The sequence below is a fragment of the Grammomys surdaster genome, unplaced genomic scaffold (assembly GCF_004785775.1).
Source record: "Grammomys surdaster isolate TR1022 unplaced genomic scaffold, NIH_TR_1.0 797, whole genome shotgun sequence".
In the NCBI taxonomy this organism is placed as follows: domain Eukaryota; kingdom Metazoa; phylum Chordata; class Mammalia; order Rodentia; family Muridae; genus Grammomys; species Grammomys surdaster.
The window spans coordinates 72,012-84,054 of record NW_021605216.1 but is presented as its reverse complement, the minus strand read 5'-3'; the positions used below and the strand labels follow the sequence as shown (position 1 = coordinate 84,054).

Genomic DNA, 12,043 nt, shown 5'->3' with positions numbered 1-12,043 from the left:
AAACATACATACAGGTAAAACACCAGTGCACGTGAAATAAATGAAAACAGTAGTTCCTACCTGACTTCGAATCTTCTAGTCACCCAGCCGCCTGTCTTGTGTCCTGTTGTGTTCTAGACCTTGGGAGCTTACCTTGGGCTTCTGTAAACTTAACAGCAATTTTGCTCATGAGTTGCCGAGCACCACTGTTTGGTGAGACTTACTGGTGAGAGGCTTTTGTTCCTAGGACACAGAGTTTCCAGGTGTTGTTGTACGACCAATTGGTGAATTCCGAAGCTCCATAGATTACCAGTATCAGCTTTTGCGGTGCAATGTTGACCTTCTAAAAATCATCCAGTTGGGCCTTACATTCACAAATGAGAAGGGGGAGTACCCTTCTGGGATCAACACATGGCAGTTCAACTTCAAGTTCAACCTGACGTAAGTGTCTTGAGAGACGAGACCCTTAGTGTGGTTACTAGATAGCAGCATTAGAGTGGACTGATTGCCAGAAGGATTTGGTTTTTTTTAAAGATTTATTTATTTATTTATTTTATTTATGTGAGTGCACTATAGCTGTCTTCAGACACACCAGAAGACGGCATTGGATCCCATTAAGGATGGTTGTGAGCCACCATGTGGTTGCTGGGAATTGAACTCAGGACCTCTGGAAGAGCAGTTAGTGCTTTTTACTGCTGAGCCATCTCTCCAGCCCCCTGCCATAAGATTTTCTAACCATGTTTTTTTTGGGGGTGTGGTGGGGGAAGACATGGTCTCTCTCTATTATGTTGCTCTGACTGTCCTGCAACTTGCTATGTTGACCAGGCTGGCCTTAAACTCAGAAAACCACCAGCATCTGCTTCCAGAATGCTGGGATTAAAGATATATGTCATTATGCCTGGCTAATTATATTTTTATTTTATTGAACATAGGTAGGTGTTTAAATAGTCAAGAGGAGTAAAGATTCATTTATTTTATGGATATGAGTATATTGTAGTTGTCTTCACACATACCAGAAGAGGGCATGATATCCCATTACAGATGGTTGTGAGCCACCATGTGGTTGCTGGGAATTGAACTCAGGATCTCTGGATGAGCAGTCAGTATTCTTAACTGCTGAGCCATCTCTCCAGCTGCCTCCCACCCCTTTTTAAAGACAGAATCTTGATGCAATCCTGGCTAACATGGAGGTTGCTATGTAGACCATGCTGGCCTCACAGAGATCTGCCTGCCTCTGCCTCCGGAGTGCTGGGATTGTAGGCATGCTGGGATTGTAGGCATGCCTTGCCAGGCATTCCTGGCAAGCTCTTTTTTTTTTTTTTTTTTTTCTTTCTTTCTTAAATAACTCTTGCAACTTAGCCTAAAACGATGATCCAGCCTGGTGTTGGAGCTCGGTGGAATTGTACTCTCATAGTATATGTCAGGCCCTTTAGCTTTCATCCCTAGTACCACAGAAGAAAGGAAGACAGACAGCACAGTTAAAAATTGGCAAAAGGTAGGGGGTTATGGTGCACACCTTTTAATCCCAGGACTCAGGAGGCAGAGGCAGGCAGATCTCTGTGGGTTTGAGGCTAGCCTAATCTACATAATAAGTTCTAGGATAACCAGGACTATATAGATGGAACTTGTCTCAAATTCCCAACTTAAGACAAAACAAAAACTGGCAAAAGATCTGAGTAGATATTTTCTCTTATTAAGATTTTAAAAATTTTTTAAAAAGATTATTGTGTATACAGTGTTCTGCCTATATGTATGCTTAAATGCTAGAAGACGGCACAAGATCTCATTATTGATGGTTGTGAGCCACCATGTGGTTGCTGGGAATTGAACTTGGAACCTCTGGAAGAGTCTGAGCCATCTCTCTAGTCCAAGATTTTTTTTTTTTTTTTCCTTCGAGACAGGGTTTCTCTGTGTAGCCCTGGCTGTCCTGGAACTCACTCTGTAAACCAGGCTAGCCTGGAACTCTCGAACTCAGAAGTCCACCTGCCTCTGCCTCCCAAGTGCTGGGATTAAAGGCGTGCGCCACCACCGCCCGGCTAGTCCAAGATTTTAACTGTTATTTTATGTGTATTAATGTTTTGCCTGCATGTATATCTGCCCATCATATATATGCCTGGTGTCCACAGCAGTCAGCAGATCCCTGGGACGGGTAGTACAGATGGTTGGGAACTGAGCCAGGGCAGCAAGAGCTCGTAGCACTGAGCCTCCTCTCCAGCCCTGCCTTTTGTTTGTTTTAGAAATAAACTTGAGTGTTAGTTTTGTCTCAATTTTGTTTTGTTTAATTCTACTGTAAATGAAATAAAGAAGTATAAATATGATTAAAAATTCAAAAACAAGAGCTGCATAGATGATAGCTCAGTGGTTAAAAGTTAAAAGCACAGGCTGTTCTTCCAGAGATTGCTTTCAGTTGCCGGCAGCTACGCGGCCACTAGCTGTCTGTGATGGGATCTGAATGCCCTCTTCTGGTGTGCAGACATACATGCAGATAAACACCCATAGACGTAAAATAGATATTTAAAAAAGATTAAAAACAAAAAATGTGTGGCTCAGTGGTTAAGACACTGGCTGCCCTTCCAAAAGATCTGAGCTCAATTCTCAGTGCTAGGCTCACAACTGCCTAACTCATTCATTTACTTAAAATTTTAAAGAGAGAGAATGTAGATTTTCTGTAATTAGGAAATACAGATCTGTTGGTTTTTGGAGTGTTTCAGGAATGCTGTGTTTCTGAATCATAAGCTAACAATAATATTTTTCCTGCTTTGGTCTCACTGCCACCAGCTCACAGTGATACCTTGTTTTTCAGAGAGGATATGTACTCCCAGGATTCTATAGACCTGCTTGCAAACTCAGGGCTACAGTTCCAGAAACACGAGGAGGAGGGTATTGATACACTGCACTTTGCAGAGCTGCTTATGACGTCAGGAGTGGTTCTCTGTGACAACGTCAAGTGGCTTTCATTTCACAGGTCAGTCCATGGGAACTGTGGCCTGTCTCTTCCTCGTAGCTTCCTTCCCCCTTCTGACTTTAGGCTGCACTGGGAAGGAACTAAGTGCTTGTTGATCTGAATCCTCCTGGCTGTGCGAAGTTGGCGGTGGTGCTGGTGTTCTTGTCCGAGTGTTTAGGAACACTGCAGTACACATCTGTACTGCATGGGCTTTGCTTCCCATGGCCTGCAGTGCTCACTTCTAGGTAGATGGAGGCTGCTGTGGGCTCGGTTATTTTCAGTTTTGTATTTTTTTGTTGTTGTTTTTTGAGACAAGGTTTCTCTGTGTAGCCCTGGCTTTCTTGGAACTCACTCTGTAGACCAGGCTGGCCTCGGACTCAGAAATCGGCCTGCCTCTGCCTCCCAAGTGCTGGGATTAAAGGTGTGTGCTACCACTGCTCGGCTCAATACTTTTTGGAAGGTTTTTATTTTTAAAGGTTTTGAGTGTGTGTGTGTGTGTGTGTGTGTGTGTGTGTGTGTGTGTGAGAGAGAGAGAGAGAGAGAGAGAGAGAGAGAGAGAGGGAGGGAGGAGTATGTATAGGTATGTGTGTGTGTGAGCACCTAGGGAGTCCAGAAGAGGATGTTGGGCCATTGGAGGTGGAGTTACAGGCATTTGTGAGCTGTCCTGACGTGGGTGCTGGGATTGGAACTCTGATCCTTATAATTTCTCTTCAGGTGATCCTCTCCTTGGCCCTTACAGCCTTACTTTTGAGTTTTGATCAGTCAAATTCACACAAACTCTCAGGTTCTCGTGTGTTTCCCACAGTAACTTTTTCCTATGTCCTTAGTGAATGTAAAGTTCAGATCACTTAGTATTCCTCTTTGAAAGGCCCAGCCTGCCAGGCAGTGGTGGTGCACACCTTTGATCCCAGCACTTGGGAGGCAGAGGCAGGCGGATTTCTGAGTTTGAGGCCAGCCTGGTCTACAGAGTGAGTTCCAGGACAGACAGGACTACTCAGAGAAACCCTGTCTCGAAAAACCAAAAAAAAAAAAAAAAAATTAGAAAGGCCCAGCCTGAGGTGGTGGTTTTTAAGTCAGTGGTTTAAGGCTGGGCTGAGGCTGCTTTCAGACGTCTGCTTCATTCCTCCTTTAGTGGTTATGATTTTGGCTACATGGTAAAGCTGCTTACAGATTCTCGACTGCCAGAAGAAGAACACGAGTTTTTTCACATCCTGAATCTTTTCTTCCCTTCCATTTATGATGTGAAATACCTGATGAAGAGCTGCAAAAATCTTAAGGTAATAGATGACATTCTCCTCAATATTAGCAATAAAACAAGCAAGCTCCCAAACTCAGACTTGTTTTGTGTTAATAATGTATTCAGTGTGCTTTCCTGAGGCCTGCCAGGTGCCAGACTTCCCTAAAGAGGATGTTAATCGAGCTTGGTTTCTTTAGTTATCTTTGTTGGTAACTCAGGCACCAGAAAAACCCTATGTCTTACATCCTGAGGCTGGCTGCCTTCATCTTAGACTCAAGAACCTCACAAAGTAGTTGGTGACATGAAGCCATGTGCAGTATGTTGTGACTGTCCCACATTCTCTGAGGGATTTTTAATTCTTAAAAAGTTCAAGTTGGCCCTGTGAGATGGCTCAGCGGGTAAAGGTTTCTGCTGCTGCCAAACTTAATGGACCTGCGCTTGATCTCTGCGACCCGTGTGGCACCAGAGAACTGACTTGTGAGAATCGTCTCTTATCTCTGCATGCACACAGGGCATGCAGCAGGGTACTGTTTTGAAAGAGTAATAGTGAAGGTCAGAAAAATGGCTGCTGAGGCCTGTTAGATGAATGGCCTGTCCCACTGCTGCATGTTCATGAATAGACTTAGCTGAGTCCAGAATAGTGTTGGTATGTGACACTCGTTTTCTGCCCCCTAGGGAGGCCTTCAGGAGGTGGCTGATCAGTTGGATTTGCAGAGGATTGGAAGGCAGCATCAAGCAGGCTCAGACTCTCTGCTAACAGGGATGGCTTTCTTCAGGATGAAAGAGGTAATGCCCTCTGAGGTGCGTCCTCTGAGTGTGAGGGTCTCTGAGATGACAGCTTCCAAATGTGGGGTCTCTTGAGTTTGTGAAGCCCAAGTTTCGAGGCAATTTCCCCTTTATTTTCTTCTGCATTCTACAGTAGGATGTTATTGTTAGTTTATCCACTTAGGCTGAGTTCTGTTAATTACTCGATATTATTTCTCTAAGGAAAAGTGAATTCTCTCTTAGTGTTTTTTTTTTTTTAAGATTTATTTTGTATGCATGCACTGTCACTGTCTTCAGACACACCAGAAAAGGGCACTGGATCCCATTACAGATGGTTGTGGACCACTGTGTGGATGCTGGGAATTGAACTCTGGAAGAGCAGTCAGTGCTCTTACCGCTGAACCGTCTCTCCTGCTCCTCTTGCCGTTTATTTATGCACCCTTTTAAATTTTAATATACATTTAAGAGGAAGACACTTTGAAAAATTATAGTGAAAGCTGGGTGGTGGTGGTGCACAGCTTTGATCCTAGTACTCGGAAGGCAGAGACAGGCAGCTAGATCTCTGAGTTCAAGGCCAGCCTGGTCTACAGATCAAATTCTAAGACAGAAAAAAAATAAAAAAGAAAAAATACTATTTTGTTGATACTTTTTCTTTTAGTTTTATTTATTTGTTTGCTTATTTATGTATGTATATTTCCCAGACATGGTTTATCTGTATAGCCCAGGCTAGCCTTGAACTCAAAGCTCCACCTGTCTCTGCCTCAAAGGCATGAGCTACCACTGTTGGAAGATTTGTTGATATTTTTAAGGAATAAATGTTCATAAAAAGGAATGAGACATGGTATGGGTCTCATTTTAGAATGGAGAAAATGACACTTTTTTTTTTTTTTTTTAGACAGAGTCTTACTGTGTAGCTTTGGTTGGCTTTTTTCAGTATAGAGATCTGCCTGCTCTCCTGCTCTGCCTCTTGAGTACAGAATTAAAAGGCTAGTGCTTGCCCTTGAATCCATGGCTCTCCTTGCATCAGCTTAAGGGTTGGGATTATAGCTGTGAGCTGCCATGCTTGCCTAGTATTTCTTTTTCCTGCTTTTAGCAACTATTATGAGTTCCAATGTTTAATTAACTAGTTTTCTGTGGCTATAACAAAATACCTGAGGGCAAGGTCAAGGGACCAGTTTATTTGGATTTACAACTTGAGACATTTTAGCCAGTGGTTGGCTGGCTCTGTTATGGGAGGCCAGATCATAGTGTCTGTTCATCTTTTAGTGGTTTGGAAATATGAAGAGGCTGAGTACAGGGCCTGGCCCTGACAACCTCAAGGTTTTACCATTTCCCAGTAATCCTACCATTTGGTGCTAAGCCTTTAACACAAGGACTTCTAGGGACATTTTAGATCTAAAGAGTAACAAGTGTGTTAGGCTAGTCATTGCCAACTGGCTCATTTGTTGATGCCTTGGAGATGTTATACTTAGCAGAGGTGGCACTTCTGGTCTGGGCTGTGCTCAACATCTTGTGGCGATTGCACCAGACAGCTCTGGCCCAGTGATATTAGGGTTGAGTTGCTTGCTGAGTGCCTAGCGTCCATGGTCTCCTCACAGTAGTCAGCTTTCTGCCTCAGCTTCTCGGGTGCTAGGATTACGTGTTTGCCACCACACCTGGCTTACAGGACTTCATGACTAAGGAACCATGATGGAATGGAGCTGAAGTGACTTGGCAAGCCTGAGTTCTTAGTCACTCGCTGCCTTGCCTGACAGGTTGTCACTCTACACAGCAGCAGCCCAGGGGTTCCACCACTGACAAGTCATAGGCAGGCCAAGTCTGTTTAGGACACAGAGCTTGGATGTCAAGAAAGGAGCAGAAAAAGTCTGTGAGAGAGACTTGGTGTCTTTGCTGAGTTACTGTCCAGTGTGCTGTGTGCCAGGGTATAAGAAGCCGGGAGGTGGCATGACTCTTGGCCCCATTCTCAGCTGGTTTTGTCCTGTTCTGCAGCTATTCTTTGAGGACAGTATTGATGATGCCAAATATTGTGGGCGCCTCTATGGCCTGGGCACGGGAGTGGCCCAGAAGCAGAATGAGGATGTGGACTCTGCCCAGGAGAAGATGAGCATCTTGGCCATGATCAACAGCATGCAGCAGTGATAGCGCGTGCCCCACGCCACCTGTGCCATCTGCCCAGCCACTGACCTGCATCTGCTCCAAGCAGAGACTTCGGGTTTTTGTTTAAAGATGCCTTTATTTTAGATCCAGGAGGGGGTTTGCTCTGAATTTGTAAACAAGTCTTCCTTGTCCTCATGCCCATACCCCTCTGCTGCCTTCTGCCACCAGCATCCATGGCTCCATGGACACCTTTTTAAATCTCCAGGATGTCTGAAACAAACCAGTAAAATGTATATGACTCTTATGCGTTGTCATTCTTCTTCTTTTGGCTTTGCTGGTCTGATGAAGATGCTCAGATGAGTTGAGGCTGCCAGAGAACAAGGTATATGTTCTTGGGAAGCAGGGCTGTACCAGCAGGCTGTTTGCCTTGTTTGTGCTTCTTCAGGACAGAGTGACGACACAGTAATTGATGGCCCGTGCTGAAATCTGGAGACAGTTCTGTCTCCTTCCATGTTGTTAGGCTGGTCCCTGAACCTCACCCCGTTCACCTTGGTTTTCAGAGGATGATCTGCCCTAGACTAGATCATGCTCCTAGTCCGTCCTGTTCTTAGCAGGGTGATCTGTCAGCTGTGCTCTTAGCCTCCATTTCCCTGTCTGTATTCAGGAAGCCTGAGATGTCAAGAGGCAGTAGAGTTGAGCTCAGGAGCTTGAGTCTTAGGAAAGACCCAGGAGTCACTGTGAGCAGTACAGTAAGGGGAACCTGTGGAATCATCCCCGCAGCTATGTTTGGAAGCCTGTTGACTGTGTTTAAGGTTAGGCATTTAGGAAGCACATTGCTTTTTAAATGACTATAGAAAGGACAATTTTAAGAAAGTAAAAACTTCTTTGGAAGGCAGAGACAGACAGCAGCAGCTCACTTAGGCAGGAATGGTCTTACCTTTTAAAAGCTTGTGGGAAACTGAATTTGAAATAACAAAATGTCAAGTATTAAAGCTGGTATTTAAGATGCTTGTAAATATTATTTATGTTTTTAATTTTGTAAAATAAAGATTGCTTTTTAACCATTGGCATGAGGTGTGGTCTTTGCTAGCTAGCATCTGACTGACCTCTGGCAGGATTGGCTCACCTGAGAGCCGCCTTGGAAGGTATTAAGGCACACATGCAATTCACACCTGTTCATTCACTTCACACCTGTTAGCTGTTGGAGTAGCTTCAATAGTATCCCCCAGCTACTCACATACAGTGAGTGCGCTGTAGTCAGTAGAATTCTGTAGGAAGCACTGAACTTAAGACTTCATGATTTAGTTTCCCCCCAGCCTTTTCTGTTGGCACAAAAATGTAAGTCAAGTACTGGGGCCCTTCTAGAGTTTGAGTTGTCCCCTAGACTTGCCTTGACCTCCAAGCCATCCTCCTGAATAGCAAGCATTGTAGGCTTCCACCACTGCACCCAACAAATCTAGAATTTTGGCTGTCAGGTTTGCACTCTTAAGGCAGCAGAGTAGCTCTCAGTAAAGGCACCCTGGTGTGCTGCTGGGTCTTACAGAGACTCAAAACTCTGGATTTAAAAACTCAGCTTTTCTCAGAGGGTAGATCAACCTGTGTCCAGACCAACCTGGCAGACCAATCAAGTGCCCAGTTGAGAGGGACACAGAATGAGGTGCTAACAGCTGGGCAGTGGTAGCACACGCCTTTAATCCCAGCATTTGGGAGGCAGAGGCAGGCAGATTTCTGAGTTCGTGGCCAGCCTGGTCTACAGAGTGGGTTCTAGGACAGCCAGGGCTATACAGAGAAACCCTGTCCTGAAAAAACTAAAAGAGGTGCTAAACTGGCAAGTACCCTCACTTGAGCACAGAGGGCCATGCAAAGGGTGGGTGTCATCTGAGAGATGGTGCTTTCGCAGCCATCAGCATGTGTACTGCTGACCTTGGATACCTGTTTGCAGGGTTGGGTATCAACCTTAAGCCTCTTGTTAGCCAATGCTGGCATATGTGAGCCCCATGTTTCCAAATTTCCAACAAGTCCCAGTTTCCTAGTTTATTCAGCCAATGAGCTTCCATTAAACTACATCTAGTAGGTGCTGGGGTGAACAACAGAGATGCCTACTTCGTTGCATATGTAAATGATTTACACAAATCTGAACTGTATAAACTCACTGAGTTCAAGGTATAGGGCTTGGGAGTGTTTTTTGGTGAAAAAAATTGAAGCGGAGGTTAAGGGGTGAGTAAGCAGGCAAAGTGGCAGCAGCTAGGCCCGGATTGCTATGGGACTAGGTGCTGACAAGCAGCCAGGAAGCGAGGGATGCAGTCACTGTTGGAGTAGGAAGCTACTCAGGGCAGATCCAGACCATGGGGGAGCCAGTAAGAAATGGACCATGGCCGGGTGGTAGTGGCGCAGGGACACCTTTAATCCCAGCACTTGGGAGGCAGAGGAGACAGGCGGATTTCTGAGTTCGAGGCCAGCCTGGTTTACAGAGTGAGTTCCAGGACAGCCAGGGCTACACAGAGAACCCATGTCTCAAAAAACCAAAAGAAATGGACCATGCTGTGAGGTGGTAGCACACAGTAATCCTATGAGGAAGGCAGGCAGAGAGAGGTCTATCTCTGAGTTCGAGGCCAGCCTAGTCAACTGAGCAAGTGTCAAGACACTCAGGGCTATACAGATAAACCCTGATTGGAAAACCATGCAGTGGGGGTGGGGAAGAGGTAACTGGACTGGTGGTCTAGACTAAATTACCTTAGAAAGGGATAATGACCCCTTCCTGCACCCCCCCAAAAGGGGTAATACATGTTTTCTGCTAGAACCTTAAGTGAATGCCTTTGCTTCTCAGGGTCTTTGTGGTTCTTATAATTAGGGATACAGAAATGATAATATTCAAGTAATAGCAAGTTGATATACATTATTGAAAAGAGCAGATAAGAGGAAAACAGATGCCATTTTAACTTTCCTATTGTGTAGCTTTACTTTAGTTTTTTTTGTGGGGCTAAAACCACCCAGGTCCTGTGGAAGAACAGCCAGTGCTCTTAACCCAAGCCATCTCCTTAGTCTCTTAGATTACTGACAATTTTGAGACAAGCTCTTGCTTCACTGCCCAGGCCGGACTTGAATTTGAACTCCTCCTGCCTCTGGGTCTTCCTCAGCAGTAAGAGGCATGCACAGTGTGCGGGATTACTCCTAACAAGCACTTTTTTCAGCAAACCACCAAGTGGAGCTTGTAGTTTACCAACTGTTCTTTATTCAAGCGGAGGGAAGCAATGTTTCCCATCTCTATAGGTGAAGCTGCTTGGCATTATCCTCCATGTGGTCATGCCCACTCACATCTCTGTCAAGGGTCTGGCCTTTAAGACCAATAGTCTTCCTTGAGTTCACATGTAAGGCTGGAGACAGTCTTAGCTTTTCCTCCACTACAGGAAGCCACTTGGGAGGCATCAGGCAGGCTCTATTGTGAGTGAATTCAAGCTTTACCATCACCTGGACAGTATTTTTTTTTGGGGGGGGGCTTAGCATTTTTTTAGACCCCAAAGCTAGGTATACACAAATAACTCAAGATGTGTGTCCCAAGGATTTCCAGTTGGGAAAATTTCTTGCTGCCCAAAGATGAAGCCTTTACAATGGACCTCAGGGAGAAACAGGAGGAAGGGATGGTCTTCCCACCCGACCTGAGCACAACTGCTCCTCCTGCTCTAGAAACTAGTGTCGATGGAGACAGGTCTCTGACCTGTCTTGCTGGGTGGTAACTCTGACAGGCAGCTCAGGACTGGTGACTAGATAGTACTTGGGGCTCCAGGGTGTAAGGTAGGTGCTGGGAGGTGCACACAAGATGAGTAAGCATTGCTCTCCAAGCTGTTTTACTCAATCCTCAAAAAAAGGGTTATATGACCGCAAAAGATTATGAACCACTAAGAGTGATTTTTTTTCCTGAGCTGTCTGACCACCAGTCAGTCATGTCACAACCTGGAGGACAACAGCCAGCCTCATTAGCTCTGTTCTGGGAAAGCTTTAGCTACTTGTCCCTGTAACCAACTCCATAAAAAATAAAATCATCTAATGTTACAAGGCTAATTCCTTTAGTCTTTGAGGTGGGTAGGCCCAGCTAAGAATAAAATTAAGATCCCCAAAACCCAACAGTGATAGGTATGTGTCATGTGTACCTCCCACAGAATGAGACACTTCTGATGGTGAGGATTTATAAAGGCAGCTGCATCTGGGGTGGACAGACTTTGGGTGAATACAAAGGCTTCTCTTTGGGGAAACCATGTAAGGCTTGAGACAGTCTTGGCAGGGGTTCTTAGTGACCCTGCTGGCTTTTCCCTCCACTACAAGAAGTCACTTGAGAGGCACCAAGCAGGCTCCATTGTGAGAGGATTCAAGCTTCCCCCTCGTCTGTCCATTGGATCCCAGCATCCTCCATTGAAGGTCAGGGTGAAGGCCTGGTGAGCCGAGACTGAGGTGAGAGCTGTCATGGGTTGTGTGGCACAGCTTTATGGCCTCTGGAAGCTCATGTGTGTCGGATCTGGCAGTGTCTTCTGTAAGCTCTAGTGTGGCCATACTTTTGAAGGAGCTTCTGGGCCTGTTGCTGCATCTCAGGGTCCACAGCGCCAGGACATTGGGACCCAATGTGAAGCAAGACGAGACAGCACTCCAGCACATCTGGAAAGGGCCAGGCCTATAAAAATGACAGGACAGACAAGTGTCTGTAGAGGCGCACACTGACAATTCTATGGAGATATGGATGAAACTGGCCTGTCTGGTGGCACATCCTCTTGGGTGAGTCTCCTAGTACCCCAGATCAATCCCACACACCACTGTTCCCAGTATCATGCCCCGGCCCAACACTGCCCTTCTCTGAGTTCTGGGCACAGGCACATCTAACATCTGAGTTGAATGCTTTACCTGTCAAGCATATATCATCACTCTTGTTTGGTTTTCCCCAAGACTGAGCTTTAATCTAAGTCTTCTGTGTGGTTAATATTGCTACTTTCACAAATCATTTTAGGGAAGCAGAGATAGAGGTAACTGTCTTT

The 12,043-nt window shown here is 45.4% G+C and overlaps 2 protein-coding genes across 4 annotated transcripts in view; one reads left to right on the top strand and one right to left on the bottom strand.

Moving 5' to 3' along the window:
* Positions 1 to 217: 217 nt before the first annotated feature.
* On the top strand, positions 218 to 8,089 carry Cnot8 (CCR4-NOT transcription complex subunit 8). Its single transcript, XM_028782528.1, has 5 exons — positions 218 to 420; positions 2,783 to 2,944; positions 4,056 to 4,200; positions 4,836 to 4,946; positions 6,915 to 8,089. The coding sequence occupies exons 2-5, from the start codon at positions 2,790 to 2,792 to the stop codon at positions 7,062 to 7,064; spliced, it is 561 nt and encodes a 186-aa protein (XP_028638361.1). The 5' UTR covers positions 218 to 420; positions 2,783 to 2,789; the 3' UTR covers positions 7,065 to 8,089.
* A 2,145-nt stretch (positions 8,090 to 10,234) lies between these two features.
* Positions 10,235 to 12,043, bottom strand: part of Gemin5 (gem nuclear organelle associated protein 5) — a 49,047-nt gene continuing 47,238 nt past the window's right edge. For all 3 annotated transcript variants that reach the window (XM_028782524.1, XM_028782526.1, XM_028782527.1), the window contains exon 28: positions 10,235 to 11,685. In XM_028782524.1, the coding sequence (XP_028638357.1) occupies positions 11,518 to 11,685 (168 nt within the window). In that variant the 3' untranslated portion in view covers positions 10,235 to 11,517. The remainder of the gene's footprint in view (positions 11,686 to 12,043) is intronic.